The following is a 27,515-nucleotide window of genomic DNA, read 5'->3' on the forward strand; positions in this document are numbered from 1 at the left end:
TCCACACCGGAAAGACAGGCATGGTACACTTGCATGGCGCTTGTTGGGAAATATCACAGGCCTTAATTAGCCACTCTTGACCGAATAATATCGTATTTGGTGTGTATCTTGAGTGTTTTCCTCCTAGAGATAAGTGAAGCTTTGGGTGATGATGACTAATATCCAGAATGTAGCAGATGTAGAGTGTTTCTGTCTTTTCAGAAAAAGTGCCTCCAAATGAAACATCGACATTTCTCGGTTACTTACAAACTGTGAGAAGCATTCGTTTTGAACAGGCAAACTTTGAGGCGACACTATGAGACATCTTTGTGTCAGTTGCTAACACTGCGAATGTAACACTGTGACAATGGTCATCAGGATGTGATGGCAAAATGTTGAGAAAATTCCAGCTTATTATGGACAATCCCCGCGCAGTATACTGATGAATCAAATGAACCTGAAAACTCTAAAATGTCCAATTCCAATTGATTCATAGCAGCATGAGGTATCAGGCAAATCTCGGTGATTTCTGGGGCATAGGGATATTCCTTGTAGCTGGAAGACAGACTCGCTACCATGCGGTAATTGGAAAAGTACTAGTCACGTCTAGTTTACGCCTAGATGATAACTAAAGTTTCGCGGGTGAGTTATGGAACGAACCTGGTCAATACTCATTTTACTTAAAACTTGAAATCGAGTGAGGTGTTCTTAAGGGACGAAAAAATTTGACTTGGATGACTATCGTGGACTACTAATACGAATACTGGAATAAAGAAAGCTGTCAAACTTGTAGTGATGCTTCTGCATTTCTTTGCATATGGGAACCTCAGTTCGCGAATATGTTGGTCAAGATGATGACTACTTAATGCGTCAGAAAAGTGAATTTTTTCACTCCCCTCATTTCTGTGAGGACGGCTGGATTAAAGCCTGTTAGAGAGTGTTAATGTGTTGATAAATAGGACCTACCTGATCGCAATATGGTCGATGCTTAAACCATCATGATTATCAGTTGGCCCACCCACTGCCTTCGTTTAATCTGATAGATAACTTCTTGAGTCCACAAGCGATATCCGCCCGCGCACGAAGGGTTAGCGGAAATTCAAACTTGAAATAATAGTGAAGTGATTGCAGAAAAATCTAGAATATACGTTCCCCGTATAACTTACATAGTTCTTTTCATTTTTTAACCGGGCTTTTGCTTTGACCATCCATTCAGCGTAGTTCTGAATGAATTCCACACCTGTCGGCTACTTCATTAGCAATAAATTCACCTAACACGGTCTCGGCTGAAACTCGGTGTTCTGTATGCTGTTGTATTCCTCCATCATTATACCTACGTTCTTATCCTAGGAATTAGGGCGTCCAGGAAATTTGAGAAAACAGGGTTTTTCCAATAGCGCTTGTGTACCGCATGCTCAAATATTCAACTCCCACAGATGCCTTGATCTGCACCCGGTTCATACCTTACTCCTACCTGTGCTGATGGTTATCTCGGAGGTTTTGTTTCAGAGACAGTGGCTTTCAACACCCGTTTCTAGTAAGAAGCGTGAGCCACAATGAGTACGGTCGTACCACTCAAGTTTGGCCTTTTACGAAACATTTATTCGCATATTAATGTCGTCAACCTTGTGAGTAGTATTCCGTCAATAAAACACATACGCTATGCATTACACCTAATCTTCGAATCCAGATAAGCTTAGTTTATCTTCATAGGAAGACTTTCTTATTTCCACGGGCATTGTGCTGGTTTTTGGATAAGCAATGCTTAATCGATTTAGGACCAATCAAGTGGTGAGAAGCTATCTAAAATGCGCTCAGAAAATGCCAATCTCCCGTGTTTAAGGGTCCAATCATAGGCTGAAATGATCAAAAATTTGTTAGAAAATATCGACTAAGTGTATGCTTTGAATGGAACACATTGACGTTTTGCCTAAAGTATGTGTATTCCGTACACGTTTTAATTAACATACTTGGAGTGTCCTTGACAATGAGATGATAGGTGATCACCTGATGTAAGTGTTCTGCGTTATTCAGTTCAGTAGGAATAAGATAGTCACCTCGTCTACCTTTTATTGTCTCATCAATGCTGTCCACCTTTTGGCTGTCGTTTCAGATTTTGCCAATTTCTATGACAGATTACTTTAACGGGATTCTAAACAATATGAGCGACGAAAACCTCATGAAATGTGACAGTCGATTCTGAATACTGGCACAATCTACCACTAGATATTGTGCTACATCGTGCTGAACGTATCAGTCTTATGCCACAAACCTGTGCATAAGAGAACCATTTTGCTCTTAGGAAAACTTAATAGTCGAAGACTAGCTCGAAACATCCGGACAACCTGTGACCCACGATCTAGTTGTTCGTGCAGAGTAGACAAAAGTTTTCAGGTATAATAGCAACCTTTATAGTCAAACGACAAATAGTCCGCGAGCAGTTATATACAGTCTGTCTCCGTCCGAACAATGACTAAATCCATCTGGGCACAAACATCCGGCAAGCTTGGAATCGACAGCGCCAACGACTGTCGTTAAGTTTAGAATTTCGTTCCTTGTGCAGATAGCTTGGAATTCCCTTTTGAGAAAGCCGGTAGGTATCCGTGGACAAAATTTTACAATCCCTAAGAGTTCGTCTCCGCCCTGTTTTACTATCTAGCCACCACAGCCGCATCTAGATTTTTCCGGATCGATTCGAAACGGGAGGCAGCTCACTTTATCCTTGACATTTGCAATATGGAAGAACTCTTTCTTATCGACGACGGGTTGGAGCCACGACTGATCGATCGGACGCCAAGCGGGAAAATATCGTCGGATGTACACACCGCGGACAAACAGTACACGCAGCCAGTTGGTGAGCGCAGTGTTTTGGAAACGCCAGGAAATTTACAAGGTGGAGAAATATCCCAGATGAAATTAGCAGACACTAGTTTACCAACCGGGGAAACCCAGCAAGTTGAAGAGAGAAAGGTGAAGTATTCGCTTGGATTTACAGATGAGATTCTCAGTATTTTTCAAAAAGCATTTTGGTTCATTTCATTTTGTATGACCAACAACCAAATGAAGCCACTCGCTTGATCTGTCTGTCCCCTACCAACCCCATATTGTTCTCATACGCAGTGTACTACTCCATATCAGCAGCAGTGAGAAGTAAAACCGAGGCCGGCCCTCCGATTCTATACCGGTCACCACATAACAAAGCCTCAGGAAGATACACCGTCATCATCGTTAGTATTGTCCTCGTCGCCATCGAAGGCATCATCAAAAGTAACAATATGACCTTCATCCGCGACACAAGCACGTTTATAACAGCCTAAGTGCCACACCCTTGTGGAAGCAGAACGTCCGAGTAAAAAGCGGAAAGAGAGGAAAGTTGGGGGCCTAAAGTAAAAAAAAGTTTTATATCGGCTACAGCGTGGAGTTAAATAAATGCCTTAGGTTCACAGTAAAGAAAAATCACCATCAGTGGGATCAAGACAGAATACTTCAAAAGCCTTATTCAACACAAGCGCAGGAAAAAACGAGACTAACCTCAGATAAGTATGCCGCTCAAGAAGTAACAGTACACCGTCCATGGGTCTCGGTTCCTTGTCCTGGCCTACACGGCCTTCAAACACCATCAAGATCCCTAAACATCAAAACCAGGAAGGCGCAGTGACCCAACTTAACTGCGTTTGCTTCAATTTTCCATGAGTAAACCGTCCATGGATCCCGGTTCCATGTCCTCGCCTACACGGCCTTCAAACACGATCAAGATCCCCAAACATCAAAGCCAGGAAGGCGCAGTGACCCAACTTAACTGCGTTTGCTTCAATTTTCCATTATACAACTATGGCCCACCCACCGCGGACGTTCTCGCATCAGTCGTTGAGAATGTAAAACAGCTGTTTCCCTGGCATCTATTGGTATGTCTGCCTAATATATGTCCCGACTATCTGACCCTAATAAGCTTTGTTCCTTACACTCTGATCTGAGCATACCAACTCCTGCTCTGCTACCAGCACACCAAAGATCAAATGTTAGGAGGTCTTTGTCATTTTCGAATTGGAGTGGCCACGTTTCACAAACAAATTATTACTCGTATGAACGCAACACACATAGGGTTGCTGAAAACTGTTGGACAAACCGTGACCGATTTCACCTTTCAGCTAGGCGCAGTCTCCGAGTTTCTCTCAACTTTATGCTCTACTTGAACGCGAATTGCACGGAATTAGAGAACTGCACTCATCTGAATACCTATTTTGTTTTCACAGAAGAATCAAGAAAATTTCCCGTATATGATATTCTTCAACTGAATGTGCTGCATCATGCCGCCTCATGTTTCAGTTAGTACGATACATCGGCATCACAGTACACTGTGCAAACGTGACACATTACTCTTCACTCGTGCTACATGGCGATAACGATGATTTGTTCCTGAAATGAATATTACCAATCATCATTTGAATCCTCCTTCATCCAGGAAGTTAGGAACAATAACTCCAGGAAAAGTCAAACTTCTTTGCCCGATAGATACTTATTTCGAAATCTTCAGTGGTTGGATTATGGGACCAGGCCTTCCTGATGCGATCAAAGCGGACCGATATAGATATTGGGAGTTTAGGAGTTCCCATGAAATTTGCCCTATCAAGGAAAACCTATCAGTTGTTGTACCTTATTCTGGCATGCTTCGTTATTAAGCCCCGTCTGCCTCACTATCATTTTCCCGTCCTTGAGTTTAGGAAACTCTTAGTTGAAACAAACAGTTAGCGAATTTACACTCATTTGCAAACTAATTTGGTTCTTTCGAGAGACTCACCCGGAACCCAGTTGAATCTCTCGTTTATGATGTCCTCAGGCGATGGATTTTCAGCAACCTTATGAGTAGTACATTACAAAGAAAAAAACAGTTCTTTTTTCATGCCTAAAACACTCCTGAACTTTGCTCCAGTTCCTTCTATAGCTAGGCCCACTTCGAATATGAGAAATTCAGAGGTACGCAACCACCGACTCTATCGTGACTCTAATGGGCTATGTTGCAGGCTATGCCTTCGTACCCTAATTCAGTATGCAGTGTTTGATTTTTCAGCTGTTTCCGTTCGCTAGTGGTCAGCAAATTGCCCTGACTGGTGTGATTGCTTTTATCTTCTATTCTTACAGTTATGCACAACTACTGCTGATGTTCACCAGGAGCCTGTTGATTTGGAACGGTCTTCACAAGAAACCAAAGTGAAGGAAGAGATGCTGGAGCAACATTTGCAGATAGCTGACACTGAGGATCAGACATGGTACGTAAAGAATCCGATCGCTTCACGTTGTATGCTTTAATGTCGTATGTGTAAACAGAATCGTGGTTTGTTTTTAGTCACGTGTGTATGAATAGTGCCCATCATTCTTAAGCCGACTGCTGCAGCCAAACCACTACATGGATGATTTCCTCTCACCCCAAACGTGACTTATTACGAGTTTCTTAGAGGTTCTTTAAAGGTGTGACCAGTTGAATTGCTTGCTGCACCCCTGCTTTCAAACAGAGCTCTGTGTTGATCGAGATTTAAAGAGCGCTGCACGTGAACTCATCCGAACTCGTAGTATACTTGGACGTTTGTCATTCCTCTTTCTGTTGATATGAATAAAACATGTAACATGTGCTCTGGAAACTTGGTTGCGGGTCGTTTTACCCACTAGGCTCATTTAGAAGGATCTAAGCTGTATTTAAACTTGTGAGTATTAGAGGGGTTTTCTTGTTATCCCAATGATTCCCTTTACCTGGTTACTTACAGCGCTAACCCATCGGATAAAATGAAACCTTTGCAGAACAGCACATTAATCGCTTGTGATGGTCAGCCAGAAAATTCTGTAACTGGCGAAAATCCTGACGCGAAATCGGGAATCGAAGTGGATGACCAACTGCAAACCACAGTGGATGAATTGATAAACCAGCTAATCACCACAGAAGCTGAGCCAATAATAACAGAACCCCTGACGAACGGAAAGGATTCCGAAAATCCTGGTAATGAAATTACTCCCTATCAGACTGATGAGTCCCGACGATTATCCATAAAAAAACCAAATCCAGCTCCCAGAAATGATAGCTTGATCAGTTCTGTAAGTGGACAGCCTTGTGTGACTGAACTTGTCTCCACAGATTCCACTCGAATGGAACACAAAATAACGCGCCGCAAACAACACCCTCGTCGTTCTGGAAAAGAATGCAAGCCCAACCTGGAAGGGCAGTCGTTTCAGACACGTCTGGATAAAGGTAAGCAAGTCAACTTGTGATCCACACCTCATCTGAGGAGTTCCTGTTTGTTGCTCTCATGACACAAACTTCAGTAAACCTCAAAATGGAAATCCTGACGAAAGGAGGCTACGTCTCAGAAGGGCCATCCAGAGAGGAAAATGTTTCAGGGCAGCCTCAGAAGAAACCAAAAGTTCACTTATCTCCTGGTCTGCTCTATGTGGATGGTCGCCATACCTGGTGGAGGCTGCTCCTCCTTAGAGTATAACAAAGGTTTTCAAAAGTAATGGTAGTAGCAAGTGGCAAGCCATTCAGTGAAGACACAAGACCCTGCATCCATACTAGAATAATCGTAACCGGGAAGGTCATGTGATAAATCCACCAACTCTACGCTTCGTGCCGATTGCCGAAACAATATAGTAAAGAGATATGGAAGATTGATTCATAATTGCATCCAAATCTGTGACTGGAATTCAACTCTGTATCGCCCACTCGCAGTGAGAATGTATGTGGAATGTATGTAAGAATGCATATATTTAGATCGAGACTCCAGGGCCGTATAGTGAAAACCCTAAGCTTCGGTGTACTCGAAAGCTCTCACGAGTTTTTGTGGCCGAAGATGAGTTCCGAAGAATACACGCTGCAATGTTTGGACTTCCAAGGTGTTCTTACGTTTACTGGAGCCTTCAACTAGCAAGTAATTATACATTTGAATATTATGCTTGGTTGTGTTATGCATTGTATGAACAAAAAATATATTCCCAGTGGCAATCCCCTTAATTCTTTACGCCAAACAATTCATGGGCCAGGATTAGTGAATAAGAGATTCAGCTCTGGCAGGAATATAGTGAAACCTCCTACTGCTTGCATAACATTAGCCACGTCTCAGAGAATTTACTCAGCAACAAGCGCATCCGCACGACTGTGAGATCTACAGTCAAATTGCAGGTGGCCATAAAGTGTGAGGAGCCATGTGGTAAGCATAGTATTATTCTTTTAGGACTGATATGCAGGATACTCTTCGTCTATTTTACCTTTCGCCAGTGCGTTTTTGGTACAGTGGACTTTATTTGTCTGGCTCACATATGCGGCTCGAAAGTACTCCAATTCACATTGAGAACTAATCACTGATTGTTGGGATTGGGTCGCAGGTTATGTCGTCTTAGGGAACCTTTTTTGATCAAGCCTTTAATTTAACATCTGCTTCTCCTTGGCAAACTTGCTATCCTCCTCATCCGTCCCATGAAGCTTTTTTGAGCGCAGCGCGGAAAGGCGTCTCCACGAACATCGAGGCTGTTCTCGACGTTGGAGCGAATCCACTGGCAGTGGACTACAGGGGGCGATCTGCATTGCACCTGGCTGCGAAGTTCGGCTGTGAAGCTGCAGTCAGATTGTTAGTCAAACAAGGTGAGTCACGAACAATATCATGGAACAGGCTTTGAGAAAACTGACCAATCATTCACTATCCAACTCGACAATGGAGCACTAAGTTGGCTTTATCCGAAGTCCCAGTTTAACTTCCGTTTTAACGGTACTCATGCATGAGGATTGAATAACCCACTGGGTTCTTGCTTCTCTCAACTATTTTAGAAATGAACGCCCTGAATACCGGTCACCTAGCTTATCTCGAAATAATCTCTGTTTTTATACCTGTCTAATTCGGATTTCATCACAATGTGTCAATGTACACAAAGCTTTATCCTAAATCCTTGAGAGTGTGGATAAGGCATCATCAACGGATAGGGTCCCTCCATTTCTCCGTAAATGGAGGAAAACAGGTGTGTGGGTGTGTGTGTGGTGATCCTTCGAGATAACACCGGTTCCAAAACACACGAATGGATTGCATTCGAAATACATGGCCCACTGCTACATTTCTCCCGCTTTCAATCGCATGATGACTGTTTCAGTGATCCAGGTGTTGAGGCTTTAGTGACGAACGGCATTTGGTTTTGATGCTCACGATATACCCACATACTACCAGCATAACACAAGATAGAACTTTGTATCGATTCAACAAAGTTACGGAATTGTTTTTGTGATGACTTGGGGTGTAACTTTTGAAAATGCAAAAACGCATTTAAGGATTCTAAGAGAAAAACAAACAATCTTTTTATGCATCGGAACCCGAATAAGTTGTTTCAATTACTTCTTCTAAAGTCAATAAAAATTCTGAACATCCTACCACTTTACCTTGCTTTCCTTAAGGCTCATCAGGTAGTTATAGTTTCTGAGTTCTTTGTCAAGCTTACTTCTTACATGAACAGCAAACTTTAAGTATGTTTTAAAAAGTACTCATTTTCAACTTAGGTTGTCAATAAGTGTTCATGGCAGCCTTTCATTCCGTGTGAATTCGGATATCTGCTGCTAAATGTGGTGCAAAGTGTATGGTTTCAGTAAGACACTGGATTAGCCTGTTCACAGGCCTGACTCCAATCCGCACAAGGACATCTGAGTTCAACCATCACACTGCCTGGGACGGAATATCTTCGACAAATATAGTGGAGGCCGGCAGTGTTCATTTGTCGGCTATCACCTCTAATCAAAATTCCAACAGCACAAAAATTCTAGAGCGTACAAAGTGTTGCTCGTCCTGGAGCCGCATAAAGGGATGATCAGTGTGTTGAACTCCACCCCACAAGAAAGACAGTTACATCAGAATGGTGCGTTTGTTGGAGCATTTTCCCCCAAAGTGCACGCACACTACCGGCGTAGTTAGGCTACGTTCGCAGTCGATTTCAGAAAAGTGTTATCTGTTAAGGGTTCTCTGATCAAATCAGTGCGCACTGTAAGGCAAAATTGGGGGGCCTGGAATCTGACATTGCAGAGTTACTTGGTAAGGATTTGTTGATTTCCACTTCATGTCCAATAGTTCGTGAGTTCGGCTTGAAGATGACGCCCCTAGCCACTGATTTATCATCTGCCCATGGTGTCCTTACTAGCGTTCTTCACACCTCCCTCGCGTACTGTGCGTGCGAAAACGAATCGAGTTACTACAAGTTAAGGTTAAGCGAAGTGTCCCCCGTAGGTGCCAGGTTATCGAAGCTTATTGTCTCAGTTATTCGGGTTCCCAAATAATTCACAAGATGACGTTTGTGTTGATGTTTCGTGTATCATTGCAACGGCCCGTGCATAAATAACAGAATAAAATAATAACAAGCCTTTTCGGTCATTTTATGGCAAGTCGAGGAACAGGTATGAGAATAGAACTTCGATAAAGACTAGACGTAAGGGATGGAACTCAGACAAAACCACTAGATACATCGCTAATCTGTAAAATTGTTAAAAATATGTCTACACTACCACCCAGTGTGTGTTAGCAAGGTTGAGAAGACGAATTTTCCATCCTTCTTCTACCGGATTGAAATTGTTGCTTTCCACTTATGGGTGTTTCGACTCAAAAACAGCCAACGTTGCTCGCTATTCCCCGATACAAAGATAATGCTGAGGAACAACGTACACCATTGATCATACGACGATGTGAAGATTTATGTTATTCCGCTGTTTGATACATGTTTTCATTTGCTGTTTGCTCATACCTAATCCTTTTAGCTACCTGATCCTTTTATAATCCAAACACAAACTGAACGATGGATGGAGTTTGCTCAGCCATCTCGCCGCTGACTTTGGCAACAGAAGTGCAAAGAAAAAACTCCATTCTCAAGAACGCCTACTTCTCCGACCGGTTTTAGCTTCCGACCGATTAGGTTGGCCGTTTAAGGTCTGGAAGAGTCTTGAAGGTCAAGATTATGCCATAGTCCAAATACTATCATGCTGAAGTAGCACGGACCACATTTTCTTTCGCGCTAAAAAGCATGTCTATCGTCCAGAATATATGATTTCTAGTGCACCTCCCAAATTACTGGTACCGCTAAGATAAAGGAATTTCTTGCTGATGAAGAGGCACTGTGATTACTCAGTTATCGGGCTAACAGAACATTCGTACTTTTGTCTTGCTTTTGATAGACATGCCCGGATGGCAGCCAAAAATATTTGAAATATAGTATAATAGACTGTCCATCCAGTTTATACTAAATCGGTTGTCTAAACGCATCACATTCAGCAGTCTACAACGAACAAGGTGACGCGGAAAAATATCAATTTTTTAACACTACCAGATATCCTATGGAACCTTCAAAATCAAAGCACAGTGTAGTGAAATAAGATGTCAATAAGTATCTTAAAGATCAAATTTCGGGTCGATGAGTATCTACAACAGCTAAAACGTTTATAACACCTTATGCCAGTACGTTGTATTTTGACTTTATACGCCTCACGCTGCTCAATTCGTCTAACAAGATCTGAGTCGATTTAGGTCCGGAATTCCTAAGCCTTGTCAGCAATTAACACATCTCATCTTGCATCCATATCCGAACGTTTCATTCTTTTACAGCGCCTCCCGAGCTACTAGAAATGAGGGAATATGAAAAGTGAGTTTTAAATTGACCACGTAGTTCAATATAGACCTTCATACACTGTTGTTGTTTGTGTTATGCTATTTAGCCAACGGTCCAACTGCGTTGTTGTGCCAGGGTCACCAGTGTTATGTTAGTCCACTGTAAATGTTATTTCAGGATTATTTTGACACAATTTTTTACGGGGTGGGAAGGACGGTTTTGTGGTAACTATGTACAGAACTTCCCAGAATACGGGTCACTTCCCGGGATAGTCCACAGTGAGCTCCCCCACCATATTATAGGATTTCCTCGGAGCGGATAATGTAATGGTTAGATATGTCCAAACAGTATAATACTGTGTGCGTTTATTTTGCTGACTTCTGTTCACTGTCCCACACCAGGGTGTTGGTCGTCGCACTGTTTTGTTTGCATGTTGAATGTTGTGCCAGCCGTTATCGCTTGTTCACGCACGTGGGTGTCGTCCAGTAAGGTTTTGGTTTTCTATCCAACTGTTAGAACTATAGTGCTATAAACGATAGCAGCCAAAAGAAGGTGACCTAACTTATGGTTGCATAAATACTGGTACGGGAATGCTACAAGCCAGGCAAATCAGCAGGCCAGCGCAGAAGAGTTCGTAGCTATTCGCAAACAGGCGCTCTACACATCTCTCAACCTCGACTGGAGGAATCATTTGCCTCTGTAATTTACTGGTCTAAACTGATCTATGTAATGGTCTTGCATAAGGCACTTGGTGTCGTGTCAATGCCACATACTTAGACGAACCCACTCAAGCACACCCGCTAATGCCGACGCTCAGCGCTGCAGAATATGCTGACTGCTGCCATTACCTCTTACCACGGAATTCGAGCAACTTCCGCCTGGAAGACTAGGCTGCAGCCATTTTTTGGCAAAATGATTTCCGCATTCAACATTATGTATAGCCGTTTGAAAATTTCAAGGCAGTCAACCAGAGATATGTTCACATGCGGATAAAATTAATCGGTTGTGCGAACGTTTACAAACTAATCGGTTAGCAGGTACATCCTTCGGATTGTTCACGGCGTGGCAGTATAGACATCTTCAGATGAAGCACATTTCGGGACCCGTCTACTTGTGAGGTTTTACGCTGTCACAGAACTTCCAGTCTAGGGCTTCAATGCAGATGAGTAGCGACTCATAGGTGCTACAAAATACTCCACATTTCAATTGGGTGGCATCGGCCGATCGAGCAAGAGATTATTTTGTTGCGACTTGCAACGGTCGTGACTGTCTCACACGCCCACAACATCTACCCATTGCACATTGGTACTGTGGACAGTCCTTTCCATAACCATACTTGATACAAAGAGAATGAACCTTACCGTGGTGTGTAGACCTGTGTACCTCCATAACTGATTGAGCCATAGTGAGGAGTGTGCGCTTGATGTCACACAGACTCTCATACTAGTTGATCACAGAGGTCTCTACTGGTCCTCCAGGTTGCGGTTTGTAAAGTGTGGCCAACTGCTCCTAAAAATTGTCAACTTTAATAGTCTTACGTTAACCACCAAGACCTTGTGGTTGGTCTTTCGAAACAAAGTCTGGTTTATAACCCCAATCTTCCTACTGTCTGAGTCTGGGCACCCTGGCTTCAAAGCTTTCTCTAAATTGTGAACTATGGCCCTGGCCACCTTCACAAAGCCTATGGGGCCCGCTAGCCGAATTGGTTAGGTTTTACTTGTTTTTGTCTATTTTAAACGGTTTGAAACATCCCCAGGGAATAATTTCAGCCGCGACAAACTTTTTCGAGTTGGCCGCCCCAGAAATACTAGGCAGTGATAATGGCCCTCAGTTTACTTCATCATAATTTTATGAGCTTCCCCAATTGGCTTTGTATCAAATACGGTGTACCATCGTCCTCAGTCAAATGGATAAATACAACGGTTGCAGAAACGTTTCAGCGGGCTCTGTAGAAACTCGGCGGAAAAGGGAAGCGTCGTAAATACGTCTTTTACTCTGGTCACCTTCACATTTTTGACAACTACAAACCGATGCTCACTGGCAGAATAGTACCGGATACCCGACTATCCAGTTCAGCCAGAGGTTGATATAGAAAAATAATGACAACTTAAATCAACGTCTTGGAGCAAAATATCGTCTCGTTTCCCACATTCGAACGAATTTTATTCCTACTTGTTGCACCCTACAGCCAAGAAAAAGTTTTCTATGTAGTTCGGCCTGGAATAAACAAACGAACACGCTTGTTAGCCCATACTGAACGGAAGCGTTTACAGAGAATGTTGTCTTCAAACTGATGCTCTGTTGAATGCATGCGAACCACTCAAGAAAATTATATAAAGTATAAAGTCTGCCTGTGGTCCGTGGGACCGAACATTCGAATATGATTCACCCACTGATCCGCCGAGAAATCTTATTACGAACCAGTATCTTTCTGTAAGGATGGATGTAGCAATCGGCTACGTCCACTCATTCTCATGTGACCAGATTATGTTTGTATGTGTGTTCATATTTGTTGGCATATGTCGGCCATTCCGTACCACCCTTCAGCGGATGGCTATGTCCAATCTACGCTACTTGTCGGCGCACGGTTTTCTTTAATTACGCATTCATAACCAAAGTTTTTACTTGTTCACACATGCATCTCTAATCTGGTTCGGGATTAGGTTTCTTCCCGGCCACTACCAGGTTGAGAATTCAGCATTCGATTGTAAAATAGATAGCTTCATCTCCTGATAGTTCATGAATTTGTTCCTTAGACAATGATTTTATCGCAAGCACCTGTCAGAATATGCCAGAAAAATACACCCTCTAAGAACCGCATGATACTTTGAACCTGTTCAATCTACTTGATCTTATCTAATAAATGTCCCGAATTCTGATTCTGAAGGATATTTGCACCCCTCGATCAATGTAGATCCTCACGTCACAGTGCAACGGAGCGACAACTCGAGTTTCAATTCCCGATGCTATACACCTGAAATCATTTATCATGCGACTGCACAATTGTATCCTGTGCCAGGCACTAACTTTGGTGAACATATTTTATCGGAAGGTTTAGAACATCAGATACAAATAAGCCATCTTTCAAGTCCGGGTAAATCTTCGCTACACCTTTAATGCTGGTTCCTCGGAATCGATAAAACGTTTTTTCTCAACTACTCATGAGTAGCCTGTTTTTAGCAAGGTGCCCAATCGGTCTCCTCTGAACTGCATTGGGGTTGCACATAGATGTCGTCTACCGACTTAGGTAGGCTGTTCCAGTAAGTTGTCCAGTATTTGACCTCAGCGCCTTGAATCTGTTTACCCACGGCCGCTGCATGGTGGTCGGGCGTGGCCCAGGACCGTAGACTGTCAAGGAATTACGCATTCAAATAACTGTGTGTACTTTTGGTTTCGTGCCCATTACTTGACTGGGATCAGTTGGGTACATAGCAGCGGCAGCCAGTAATCGGATCTAAGCTCGGTCAGGCCGCTGCACCACCGCAGCCGAATCGTCGTGCGCTTGTTTATTATTTGATTCCTGAGCCCAATAAATCCATTCCTCACTTGTCCTACTTCTGGCTTCAGTCAAACATATCTGGTTAACCGCTTCCGCGCCTTCTATCGCTCTGCATTTTGCATACTATCGCTCCTTTTAGTTAAGTTTCCCTTCAGTTTTCCTCTCCAGTAATGTTGCACTGGTATTGCATTCTTGGGCTGTAGTAAACACTTCTGTCCCTCCCACTATAACCGTTATAACCATTATAATATTCCTTTACACCCTCTTTGTTGTCGCTCTGCTTTCGCGTTAAGATCGTCGCCGTATCGTCTTTAACCCATTCATTGGCGACGAGTTGTTTATGTTTTTGCCCATGTAGTACTGCACAGCCGACTACCTTCATACACCGTGGAAATATTCGGTTGAACGTAGTTGGAGAAATAGTATCACAATAAGGGCTCCTGGTATGATAGTTGTGGCAGTACCTTCAGTGTAACAACTCAAGTATCAATCGTCTAATGGGTGCTAAGACCTTCCAACAACTTTTCGTGACAACGGGATGGCTGTCCCTTGTAAACTTTCATTTCTATCCGTTAGTTTATTGACTTCCACTTGGTACACTTCACGAAAATGACACTAAAGTGGGAGTCGTGATCACTGAGGTCCGGACTTTGGTATCCACTATGGTAGAATTGCCGGCCAAAAACCACAAAGTTGGAAATATAAATCACTTTCATCGATTATACCGTCGAGTGTGACCGTTCTATGTGACCACAACTCAGGTTCCATTTAGATCGAAGAAAAGTTGGAGAACCAGTTCGGTCCATTTTTCCGCATGTGTGGGCTCAGTTGCTGTGTGGTCTCCCCGGCACCCTATAATTCAGCCATTTGCTGGAAATTGTCTGCCTCAGCCCACTGCTTACATTTCACAAGACTATCCATTGCTATCTGCATGCAGAACGGCTACAATTCCCCCTTTTTTCTTCACTTTTACCATGATGATGGTTTTCCTGTGTTAAATCTGGTCTTAGTAGGGTGTCTGTTGAGTTGCATGTGCTATTAAGAAATGCACTGGCTTCAATGTACCATTGCTATTATCAGAATTTGAGGTAAATACCACATCAGTCGCTCGTACGGTTGATAGAGAGGGACTGTCCTCTCCCAATTAACAACAGCGAGGTAGTTTCCTTAGATGTGATATGTATTTTGAGGAGAGATCTGGATACTGTTACAAATCTCATGCGTTCATCAAAAAATTACTGCTTTACAGAAATCAAACTGCGCTCCACAAAGCGGCAGCCTATCGGCGACGCAAAATTTGCCGGATTCTAGTGGAGGCTGGTGCCTGCCCGACTAGTCGCGATGCGAATGGAAAGCGACCCAGGAATATTGCATTGGATGCGGACGACCAAACTCTGGCACACTACCTACATAGTAAGTCTCAGGAACTAGAATTAGAACAGAATTATTGATAGCCGTGAGTAGGAGAGCCAACTGAAAAGCCGAAACCAGTACCTCTCAACTGAAGGGATCTGATTAGAGGGCGGAGGTTATCGGTCTCTGGACCGGAACCTCTGCAATGTTGACTGTCTTTCTATTTCTCCTTGTTCCACGCACGTAGCGCCCACGTTTGCTCATCATTGTGTTGCTGCATAAATGCTTAAGTTCATTATTTTCAGTACACTGCTGCAACACTAAGTAATATGAGTGAATATTTTACAATAAGTCTTAAATAGCAATATCAGCCAGCCAGCTATAAGACAATCTACATAACAAGGTGTTTCCAGATCCTGCCATTTCACCTGGTGAGAATAAGCAGAATAAGAGAACATTAGTCCCCTGACATACAAAGCACAAGGTCTAGCGTACAGAGCGTGACAGATTAATCTATCGTATGCGCATTTTTCTGAAGATCATTTGGCGCACTTGAGCGTTAGTGATCGCACCAGAACCACGGGATGCTTCGAAAAACTGGTACTCAAACACGGGGTCTTCGAAGATCTGAGAAATAGACATGTCTCCTATCAATAAAACAGGGTAGACCTCACCGCAGACATGTACAGTCGAGAGCCACAATAGCGACATATTGGCGCCATAGATGTTTGGGATACGACGGGTGGTTTAGTCTTCCACGAGTTCACCGGGACCTATTTTGCAGGTCGGATAGATGAAATTATCCTCTACCTCAATCAGCTTACCTGCAAGCATGAGGTTTGGGTTTGATCCCACCCACTCTTGCAGAAGCAGTTTAAACGACGCAGATGTGAGGTGCAGCAGAATCATTTACTTCGTTTAAAGTAGTTTCTTTCTAATGAGAGCTATCTCCATCATGCTGTCTTTGAACAGGCACCCGGGGAAGATCTCGACCCCCAAAGCGAGTAAAAACGCTGGTAGCATATCGGTAACGATGGCGGTAGCCTTACCTGACACCATTCAGCACCTTTCAGCACCAAACACACAGTTCTTCACCATCGACAGAGCGGAAAGCAGCCTCTAGGTCAACAAACGACTATTGTCGTTTGGAAGGCAAGATGCAGTTCAAGCAAATACCACAAAGTGAAGGCATGGTCGACGTATGCTAGGCCAGCTTGATTCCTACGAAAATGACTCTCCTGAAGATCGATCAACCTGCATAGGATAACACCGAACAGCACCTATGAAGTTGGGTCTACTAGACTGATACCACGCTAGTCTTTGCATTATTTTGCTGCACTATAATTGAAGAATGAGAATATGAATTAGGTATTCCCATCTTCCCGTGATCTACCTTCGTTCTAAATATTTTACAGAAATTTCGCGAAGGATTTATGTTGCTGACAGAGAACTGTTGTTTTGACTCCAGTCAGGTTCATGTGGGTCTCCCAGACGGAAACCAGGTGGAATTTTCTCCAGTGTTCAGCCTATCCTGCGAGACGTTTCTGTGAATGAACTAACGATCCAGTCTTTTCTAGAATGGTTTCTCTATTTTCGCACTTGTTTGGATTAGTCGAAATAGGGTGCGGTTGTTTCCCATTTCGAAAGCCTTCACGCCCCAGATGTCAGCTGTCCACCAGCAGTCATCCTTTGGATTCTTCACTTCTGAAGGATCGTTGGTATAGTTCTTCTAGCACCAGTAAGAGCTGTTTGAAGCAAGCGTGAACCGGAGTCCCGTTGTTCAGTACGACAAAGTTCCGACAAAGGGAGCCGCAGCGTGGTCCAGGTGATTCGAATTCATTACGAGGTTATTTTGGTTTAAGCCAATGGACAAGAGTTGAGATAATGGATCAGGAAAGCTCAGTTGAAGGGCGAAAGAAAAAAGGAATCGGCAATGCAGAGCCCAAAAAGAGAATGGTAATACCTGGCTGCCCAGGCTATTTACCCGGAAGTCTGGCCCATAAGGCGATGGGGGAAATATGGTCGAGTCCTCCCACTAATGGTTAACTCTCTCTTAACCGCGGAGTTTAGTAGGGTTTTAGAGAACCTTAACCGGGACCAGAAACTCAATAACCTGGTGAACTTGACTGAAGAGGAACGGCCTGGTCAGCGAAGGAGTAAGGCATAGATGCCTGATACTTCATGCTGTCACGCACAGTAAGTGAGCTTGGAGTTACATTGAGCTATTAATGAGGATCCCTTCCTCTCCGACATATTGAATGAAGTGTCACCCGTCATGGTCAGCAGTGACCGGGGTGTGCACTTTTCAAGGCCGGTCTTTTCTGGAACGTCCATTCACAAGGAAAGGTCTCATCCTTGATTCCACAGTTATGAAATGAGGATCGCCTGGAGGAAAGAACACACTACCAATCCTATGCTGAAAGGACTTGTAATACGAATGTCCGCAGTACATGGGCTCGCTGTACTGTCTGGTCGCTCTCCTTGGGTCATCTCAGCATGACTACCCCTTGAGAAAGGTTCCAATCTGTATAGATCATGGCAACAGTTAGATCTTGACCATTTGAGCCACCTCGCCCCTTACTGGAATATGCAGAGTGAACCACTGGCCGCGTAACGCTCTAGCGAACGAATAGCCAGTACGGTTAAATGAAACATATGTAGAAACCTAAAACACGGACGCCAAATAACCTGACCATGCATTTAAAGAAACCTTTCTGACCAATCGTGCTCGAGCACAACTGAAGCACACCAGGCCTCCCCCAATGGTATTTGGCCCCCGGGGATCAAACTTCACGCATGTAATCTCGAAAGAGAACTTCCGTACAAAGAACCCGAGAAAAAAACCATCAGTTGGAACTCAGTTCAAAAAATTTCTAGTCTTCTGAGCTCTGCAACATTATCATCCAATGGTGCAGGAAACTTGGAAGCTCACGCAGAAGCAGTTTCGAGAGGAAAAGGTGTCCGATGTTCCCACCGCGAAGTTCAAGTTTTGATTAGTGGGGCTGTCCAATCTTCCATTATCTCAATGAGAATGGCAGATATTCCCTTCAATCTGTGGATCTGATGGCATGTTGCACGTCAAGTGCAGAACACCAGGAAATTTTGCAGTTAAAACTTCGGATATTCGTTGTCCAGATAAGCGGTTTCAACAAGAATATTTGCCTGAAACAGATAGTAACTAACGCTTCTGCCAACAAACGTTCACGAACATTGTCTCGAACAGTGATATCAGTCCAAAATTGAAAAAATTCCTGGATGACGGACTGAATACAGCACAGCGAATACGGGGGCTGCATTTAACCCCTTCGTCCACCATTCTAATCCACACTGGCTCAAAAAACTACTTGGATTCACTTCAGAGGTTCCTAAGCAACCGGTGGATTTACTGCTGGTCGGCATTTTGCCTGTGATAAAAGTTCCGTCCGGTCGCGTCGAAAGCGAATTGTTGCCTACAGATAAACCCACGCAGTGTTTACCAAATCCTTCAGAAACGATGACTTTCTGACAAGTCGCAAACATTTTCCAACTGACTGAAAACAACTACGTAGCTTAAATCACATTATTACGATGGTACAAGACACCGGTACTCCATAATCCCACGTATTTATTACACTAACCCTTTTCATTTTTCCTCCCATTGGCAGATTCCGAACTGTTGTTCAAAATTGAACACGGTAAGCACGAGCTCGTCTGTGGGAAACAGGAACAAGGAAAATAGTGATCTGGCGACCTAGGATTTTTCGATGTACCAGTGATTACCACCAGCACTACCGCACTTAGAGCTCAGGTTATTTTCAAGATTTCGTTTTTGGACCCATGACTGCACCCGAGAGCCACAGGTCGACTGAGACACTGTGCACTCCTGGACGTGATGGCTCCAGCATGTTCTACGCACATTCAACGCATATCGATCCAACAAAATGTGATAGCAAGCCTTCTTTGATTGTTACCCATTCCTTTACACCCATGAACATATCCATACTTTGACGGATCTGTAAGAGGGCTTGTGCAAATACAAGTAGTTATAAGCTCTTTGGTTCCTTGCAGCGCTGTGGTCCTGGGAATCTTCCGAAGTTGCTTGTCCTGAAGAGGACAAACGCTGGGTATTGCTGCCAGCCTGCTGAATGCATGTAGTGCTGCATTAGACCCCAGTAAATCGTGAATTGTCCCAATTTCATAGAATTGACATGCCACCTACGCAACTAGTTAACACGCATTGAACCGCAGTCGCCTAATTACTCATCACCACGGACAGCATAACGTTCGCTGAATACTAAACACAGTTGACGGTATGGACGGCATTGAAATCGGCGTGTAACCATTTGTTGCAGCCATCAGTAAACCATCTTCCTTTATCGAGCCACAAACCCCAAGGCGCCGTCGACAAGTCTTTATTTTAGAACTCGTGCCACTTTTTCCACCCACTGGCTGTCAGTATCAAGTGAAAAGAACAGTAGATCAAGTAAAAACCCGCGTGCCAACCCTCGAAGACCTCGGGGGAACGCTTCGTAACGCTGTTTCGCGCAAGAACCAAACGTTACCGACATTGCTTATCCCTATTAAAATGTTCCGTTTTTTCGGGACAAATCTGCCAACTTTTAGTGAACCTAAACGAAGAAACGAGCAACCAACACAACTTCCATAACGTTCAGATAAACTGGACGTGGGCGCATGACGATGTTGCCGCCGCACAACAGACACGGAAAGTCGAGAAATCAAGCGAGATTGAAACTGTAAATGAACCTGGGCAGAACGAAATTAAAGTCTGTTAGCTCCAGCTAATCAGTTATGTTAAGGATTCATCGGTCTGCAAAAGTAGACCAACAAATTAGATTAGCAAAATCCGGAACCCTAAATAACAACAAAATACCACGGACAGCTGCAAATAGATATATATTTTGACAGTGTGTTTACAGTTGGATTTGTGAGTAGAAAATGCTGTAGATCACTGATATCCAGGTGCTGGTGGGAATCCACGGCCTGCGACTGGGGGCATCCCACGTCCAAATGCCACCGCTGCCCCCGGATGTGCAGCAGTTGGTGGAGGAGGGGGAGGTGGCATGCCAGCAGCGACTCGTGGCTGCATTAAACCGGGTGCTGGTGCTCCCACTCCCCAAACTGGAGCTGCAAGACCTGCAGGTGGGGCCGGAGGTGGAATCGCAGCTGCGGGTGTCGCAAGAGGCATTCCACGACCGACAGCAACTCCGGCCATTGGTTTGATACCTGCACCTGCCCAGGCACCTGCACCGGGGAGAGGTACTCGTGCAGTGTCCTCTGGTGGTGGGGGTCCGTCGACATTCACACTAACCTGTGGACAGAACAGTATATGTCAGAGTCAAACGAGTGGCAGGCTAACGTGTGCCAAAACGGTAAAAACTCACGTGAGCATTGCTTCACATAATGACCATCTAGTACAGATACTACCTGCTTCAGTGAAGACGCCTTGTTATTCACATCAGATGTTTATCAACCATGTGTGTCAACTTCCTTGTACAGTTCGGTTCAGCATATCAGCCATNCCATAAACCAAAACCACGAGTATTTCGGTCCCAGCTGCTACAGTTCCGAAAAAAGGGAAGCGGGAGAGACAGCCAAGCGCTGGAGGCGATGGCATAAGCAATAAGTTGGTGTTGAATCAGTCTAGCTGTTTAAAGTGACGAGAAAATTCATCACCATCGTGGATAGCATGACATGAGTGTTCAACACCGATGCTTCGCTGCCGTACACCCATGATTTATTTGAACGCCTTAATGTAAAGAAAAAATGAACGTGGACGGAGAAAGGGTGTTGGCGCTAGCTTACTACAATCATCCCGAGGTGCCTACACCTCCAGATACTCATTCACGCAATCTGGATAGAAACTGACAACAAGAACGCCACATCTTGTGGCGTTTCCAACCAGTCGCAGTATGGATCACGCGGTCTCCATCCTGAAAGGCAAGTAGCACCAAAAATACCCAAACGGGAAAATTGTCAGCTAGGCGCTCAGAGCGATAGCTTCAACCTTAGGCAGAAAGAGGAACAACAGACAGACGGGGTGTCAACTGTTCGGAAGTCCCGCATACCCCATAGAAAACTGCGGGGATTTTGCCCATCTTTCCATTCCATTTCTGTTCGTAGTTTCTATTGTTCTTTCATTAGGTTAGGATAGCACAAGATAAAAAAGCGCTCAGTTAATATTGCAGGCTTCCGACCGATCTCCAAAGAGTTACTGTGCCCTGTTATTGGTTGTCAGAAGATTACTTCTAGACAGCCTGATACCAAGGGAAGGGAAAGCGGTACCCACCATAAATGCCAGTCTGACCTTCAAACAACCACGGAAAGGAGTCGAGTGATTTGAAAAACCTTGAGATCCAAAGACACAAGAGTAAGGCACCCACAAATTCCAACAAAACCAAAATAGTGTACATCAATAACGCGCATCACAAGAGACCCCAGGGAGATCCGAACCCGCGACCTCCTCCAAACGTGTCTGAGGAATCAAAAGATTCGATTAAAACGCTCGAACTTGGCAGCAATCCGCGGTCGAATCGCTCCAAACACCCACGTGTACCTATAAGCGACCTTAAAATAATGGGATACCACACGAGTCCTGTTTCCCTCAGGTAATTTACACACATTCTTGAACGCGTTAGTCGCTACGCCATCCAAAATAGACATAATGGGCTGTTTGACGGTGATTTTCACCACATAAAAGTTAAGCGTCAGAAGTTCGGCATTTCGCTGTCCTAATATCTTTTTGTGCGTAGCGTCGCTATACTGTGCGGTACAGGTTCGCGGATAGCGCGAGGGCGGTTTGGGGGATGATCAAGTGAGTAGTCAAAATCACAAATTCAACCTTGACGTAAAGCGAAGTGACAACCCACAGTCCGACAGATTGTCTGTTCGGCTTACCGAGAAGCTGAATTTAGGCTTCCGAGATTTAGATGGGGAAAAAGTGAAGCCGCGGCATCGTCTCCACTGCACTTTATTGATTTGGTCGATGTTTTTCTGGTTGTGGGAAGCTAGGCTTTGAGTGACCTAATTGCACACACAAACACACACACCATTATGCAATACACAGATAGTGTGCGAGTACCATGCAACCCAGAGCCTCAAGTAGACCAACTAATTATAAGCTGACAACGTCATCAGTCACTAGCGACGAGTTCCAGGAACTACCCTTCCAGACAATGAACAGGGTTTTTCACTACAAGTTAACTCGGGTTCCCACTATTTGATCAGTAAGACCCGTCTGCTTTAGTCAATACTGCAGTTTAAAAAAACGGCGACTTGAGGAAACACAGATTGGTAGATCCCTACCGTCGTAAAACCAACCAGTTAGTAGACCAATCATGGGAAGTTTATTTGGACATCCTATGGAATATGCAGAAAGTAGCAAATTCCGTCCGTAGTCTGATGAAAACCAACGGTTTCGCATCAATAAACTGAGATGTCCTTAGAGTAAAGATGGCCTTGTTAATCGATTTTAGGAACGCAACAGGTGGTCATTTCTACATAACCTAAGCATTGCTTTACCTTTGTGAGCAAGTTCCTACACCGATTATGGAAGCTGAAAATGATATGCGTTGTGGTGTTTCAAGCACTCCTCCGTAACACCCTGAGCTAACCAGAAGAATAACAGGTTTCTCATTACCCGTCACTTCTTAGAATTAGCAAAACTGCCGTGTTTTCATGAATGTCTGTTCCCCTTTTGGTCCGTATTTGTAAAACATCGATAAAACGACTTCTCTGCTTGCTACACGTAACAGCACTAGTATTATTTGGAATGTTTTGCCTCGGCCATTGCGCGGCGTGAGAACTCAATCTATCGTGAGTGACCTTTTCCAAAAACCACCCAAAAGAGCCTGGAGTGGCTTATTTCATGTTTCTATGAAACCCAAACAACGCTTTCGAGACAAAGGGGTTTCAAAATAAAGATTTTTGGATTTTGGGACATAGTGACCACGTTTCTGTCTATACGCCCGCAGGGGTGGTACTGTGAATTCGAGACGGGGTCACAATTGCCGAAAGTTGGCAAATGCAGCCCCGGTGTTCTCTTACGCCAGCAGGCCAGTCCGTGGACGAGGGGTTACAGCTACACTACGCGTGGTCTTTCAGTAGCACTCTATAATCTGTAGGTGAGAGGTAAACAGCCAATCGTGAGGTCAAATTAGTTTGGCTGTTCAAAACGACTCCCGTTCCAATAGACTGGATTCAAGAAAAGTCATATCAAAAGTGCGTTCAACGTCTGCAGGAGCGAGTCTAAGGAGAATCTTGACCCCCAAGTGTAAGGTAAGTAGGATTCAAGTTGTTACATCGATACCGAAGTGCAGAAGAGTGACGAACAGAAATTTCATTCGGGACCAGTTGGGGTGAAAAATAAGGCAAGAACTTGTCGTTTAAAGAGACTAGCATGTAGTATTTTCAAGAGGGACAAAAGTCAGACATCTCTGATATACAGTAACTGACAACTAGACACAAGACCAGTTTTCAGGTAAGGAAAAATGGGCATCTGTGGAGTTGAAACACCTGCATTAGATTAAAGGTGTGACTACTCTATCCGGCCCCCGCTTGAAACGCACAGGTCAAACAGAAATTTGGACGCCGAAAACCCCAGACTGGTCCCAATGTGGTTTTCGCCAATTTGCCACAATAACCCTGATGCGCATCTTTTCATCAAAGTCCACTCGAGGATATGAAGTTACAAGTAATTATAAAGTGCTTCTGTGTTGGAAAAGTAAGTGCAAAAGGCCCTGAACTAAACAATGATCTTGAGAGCAAAAAGGCTTCCAGGTGGAACAAACACAGGCCATGACTCATTCCAATCAATGATGCCGTCTCAGGTGGTGTACGTCGAGCAGTTACCTTTTCAAGGTAGTTTATATTCCTGGTGTGAAGTTCGTGGATGCTACTAAGATTCGTGTACCCGAGACAACTCATACCAATGAAAGCGTAATCCAGGTTACGAGCATGAGATTTTCGTCCTACTTGTTTCAGAGTGCGAACAATGAACACGGTTAATCAGACCGGCTTCAGGGGTTGAAAACGTAGTTCGAGGTGTTTAGGGTTGTTATCAAATATGGACGCGCATGAGTTTTCGCTAGGAGCAATGCAAAGCGAACGAAGTTGTCAGTCTTGATGCTGAGATCTGAAGAGACAGTACCCACAACGTGGTGGAGTGGGGCACAAGGAATATGCAAAATTGAAAGTAGGGAGGATTACCCGCCCTTCTGTATGCATAAGTACAGCGACTCGGTCGATGGCACCACGCGACGGCCGAAGTGGTATGAATGTCTCTGTGAATCTCATGATTTGGTGCCGGGATGCTGTCATGGTACCCACACCTAGAAAAAAACGCATCTAGCCCCTAGCAAAAGCCTGAGGAGCGCCTGCGTAGTACCACATTATACAATTCTTCGAAGTACAAATCGCCGTACATCTCACAACTTCCAACCAGGAAAGCCAAGGGACTGTGTTCGTCAAAAATCTATTCAGTGAGCAACTTACTGTGGGAATGTGTGTGGACACCACAGTGGAACCCCCGGCAAAGCTTAGTGGGTTAGAGGCATATTAACAACTACAGCATGATACGATTCAGTAACGGTACTCAGCTGTATTCAGCAGTGAGCCAGTTGACGGTACTACATGACAACAGATGTGGTTCATGGTATTATATGGGCTAAGATACCGCCGGAGAAACTAAAGCTACACATGAGGGTGATTAAGACCCAGGACTCAAGACCTTAGCACAAAAGCCTGACCATAAGACTGACGGTTGTGTCGTACTACCATGCCGTGCACTCTTCAACCACGTCAAAAAGAAGCTGGACGTTAGCGTGATGTGATGGTTTGTGTGCCTTTATGGCTCGGTGGTTACAGCGCGAATTTACTGACCAGAAGATGCGTCGTTCGAACCCGATCTCTGCCTCTCGACTTCCTCTGTCTAGGTTAGGGCGATTCCCACCCAAAGATTTCACCTTGTTGTGACGGTCGGGCTTCTGTGCCGCAATGATTCTGCGGGCTGTACTGGCTGGAACTCAGTTCCTAAAGGTTCAACCATGCCACAATGGCGAACAAGGAGCAGCTCGACGAAGAACAACGACTACTCGTACTCTGTGTAATCGTGCCATGGGGCGGTCCGGAGATAAAGTTCTAATGTCCTCTGCGACAGGAGTGTGAGGGCAGAAATGTGTTTCCCCCAGGCAACCAGCATGTCCATATTTATGGAAGCAGCGATGCTGTCTTCCCCCGATGAAGGACAGGTTAAAAAGGTCGGCCCCAAAAAACACACTCCGATAGCCCAACGATTGACCGTGACCGCCGGCGCACTATACAATACGGTCGAAATACTTTTAGAAACAAAGACGCCGGTGCTGCTCAAAAGGCACCTGTTGTACGCAGACGCATCAGGACTGAGACAGTAATGCCCTACACTCTGCGCCATCGGGCCAGGTCGGTCCCCTACAGCCAAGTAGGTCAGACTAATGAGTAATTGGCTCCGGGAAGGGTTCCCCAAATAAACACAGACAACTGCTGTCTAGCTGTCCAGACGCTGTCCATCAGACTTCCCACGTTGGTCTATCCTCCGGACTTAAAATATACTAAAAACAGACGTGTCAGTTTGATCTCCGTTTTAATAAGCCTTCCAGTACCACTGATTCTTCGCCGTCTAACGGTGGCACGCGAAGCACTGACCCGTGAAAATCAAGCGGCATTTTTACGGGGTAGAGGCTGTGTTGACATTTTCACACCGTCGGGTGTCAGAGCAACGCCACGTGTATAGACGAATCGTAATCTTGGTGTCCCTTGACTTCAAGGGTGAGTTCGATTCTGTCGATCGGTTAGTGCTGTTAACTACACCTGCTCATCAGGATATGCCAAAGTTTGTGAACGTCATCCGATCGCTATATTCATATACTTCTGAGCGTGTGAGTGTATGGTGAGCACTCCAAAAACTGCCCTGCAACAAGTGGTGTCCGACAAGGATGCCCATTCTCTCCGTTCTTGTTCAACTTCGTCATTGATGAAATAATGAGGCAAACGCTCGAAGGTCTCCTAAACCCCGGTGTTCAAATTGTTGCTAGTAAGAACCTTGTCGATCTGGAGTACGTAGACGATGTCACCCTCATCTTTCAAGACCAAGGCGAAGAAAATACCATACCGTCATCTTTCGGCACGCACCCAGCACATTCAAGGCGCAAAGTCATGCTTCATAACGCCCAGCTTTTGAACGTACCCCTTATAATTCAATGCGAATCGCTGTAGGTTGTGGAGAATTTCGAATGCCCCAGTAGTTGTATTAGGTCTGACAGAAATGTGTCTGATGAAGTCAGTGTGTTAATCTTAAACGCTGGAACCACGTTTGCTAACTTGCGTCACTTGTGGCTTCAGAAGGGTATATCACTGGATCCTAAGGGTCGCGTGTACCAGGATACAGTAAGGGCTGTTGTACGACTGCGAGACGAGGAGAGATTGTGTGAGGCATCTTCATGTTTTTGACCAACGATGCTTCACAGGTGTTGCCGGTTTTGAATGGCTTCAACGGATCAGTAACGAGGTGATTAGAAAATGGGCGGATACTTCAGTCACGGAAAACATCCAGCACCGTCGAATACGATTGCTCGGCTGCATGATACGTATACCGAAACGCCGTCTGCCGAGACGAGTGTTCTTCTCCGTAAATCATTCAGAATGATGCAAACCACGAGGTGGATAACGTATAACTTGGCAGGTGTGAAAGATATTAGAAAAAGTTCGAGTGTTGCTGATGTTGTGCTCCTTCCGGGATGGGGTATTTGTGACCCCGCCTGCGCTCGGCTGGGGACACTGCAAGAAATAGCGGCTGATTGGTGTCAGTAGCGTTCGTGTTGCCAGTTTCTTTTCAGATTGTCCGATTGAGCGATTGGAGGTCAGACATGTCAGAATGCTTGACACAGGTCAGCACCAGGTTCCCTTTCTCATCCACTCTTTCCCCTTTTTTCACTCAGAGGCGTTAAATAGAACTAGGCAAACCTTATGGTTGTACGGCAGTGGAGCATCGGTCTCAACATTGGTGTTGCCGTCTCTGATGATGATTGTCGTCTACAAAGGA

The 27,515-nt window shown here is 44.5% G+C and overlaps 3 protein-coding genes across 3 annotated transcripts in view; 1 reads left to right on the top strand and 2 right to left on the bottom strand.

Moving 5' to 3' along the window:
- Nucleotides 1–16,351, bottom strand: part of T265_07356 (hypothetical protein) — a gene marked incomplete at both ends in the record, with an annotated part of 129,403 nt that extends 113,052 nt beyond the window's left edge. The window contains one exon of the mRNA XM_009172855.1: nucleotides 16,267–16,351. Within this exon, the coding sequence (XP_009171119.1) occupies nucleotides 16,267–16,351 (85 nt within the window). The remainder of the gene's footprint in view (nucleotides 1–16,266) is intronic.
- The window catches only part of T265_14270 (hypothetical protein), a gene marked incomplete at both ends in the record, with an annotated part of 55,375 nt that extends 35,927 nt beyond the window's left edge, over nucleotides 1–19,448 (top strand). The window contains 7 exons of the mRNA XM_009172875.1: nucleotides 2,639–2,949; nucleotides 5,119–5,246; nucleotides 5,739–6,217; nucleotides 7,445–7,603; nucleotides 10,587–10,623; nucleotides 15,339–15,502; nucleotides 19,087–19,448. Coding sequence (XP_009171139.1) covers nucleotides 2,639–2,949; nucleotides 5,119–5,246; nucleotides 5,739–6,217; nucleotides 7,445–7,603; nucleotides 10,587–10,623; nucleotides 15,339–15,502; nucleotides 19,087–19,160 — 1,352 coding nt within the window. The remainder of the gene's footprint in view (nucleotides 1–2,638; nucleotides 2,950–5,118; nucleotides 5,247–5,738; nucleotides 6,218–7,444; nucleotides 7,604–10,586; nucleotides 10,624–15,338; nucleotides 15,503–19,086) is intronic.
- An 866-nt stretch (nucleotides 19,449–20,314) lies between these two features.
- T265_07357 (hypothetical protein) overlaps nucleotides 20,315–27,515 on the bottom strand; it is a gene marked incomplete at both ends in the record, with an annotated part of 10,907 nt that continues 3,706 nt past the window's right edge. Inside the window, one exon of the mRNA XM_009172856.1 lies at nucleotides 20,315–20,750. Coding sequence (XP_009171120.1) covers nucleotides 20,388–20,750 — 363 coding nt within the window. The remainder of the gene's footprint in view (nucleotides 20,751–27,515) is intronic.

The sequence above is a fragment of the Opisthorchis viverrini genome (assembly GCF_000715545.1).
Source record: "Opisthorchis viverrini unplaced genomic scaffold opera_v5_169, whole genome shotgun sequence".
NCBI classification, from domain to species: Eukaryota; Metazoa; Platyhelminthes; class Trematoda; order Opisthorchiida; family Opisthorchiidae; genus Opisthorchis; species Opisthorchis viverrini.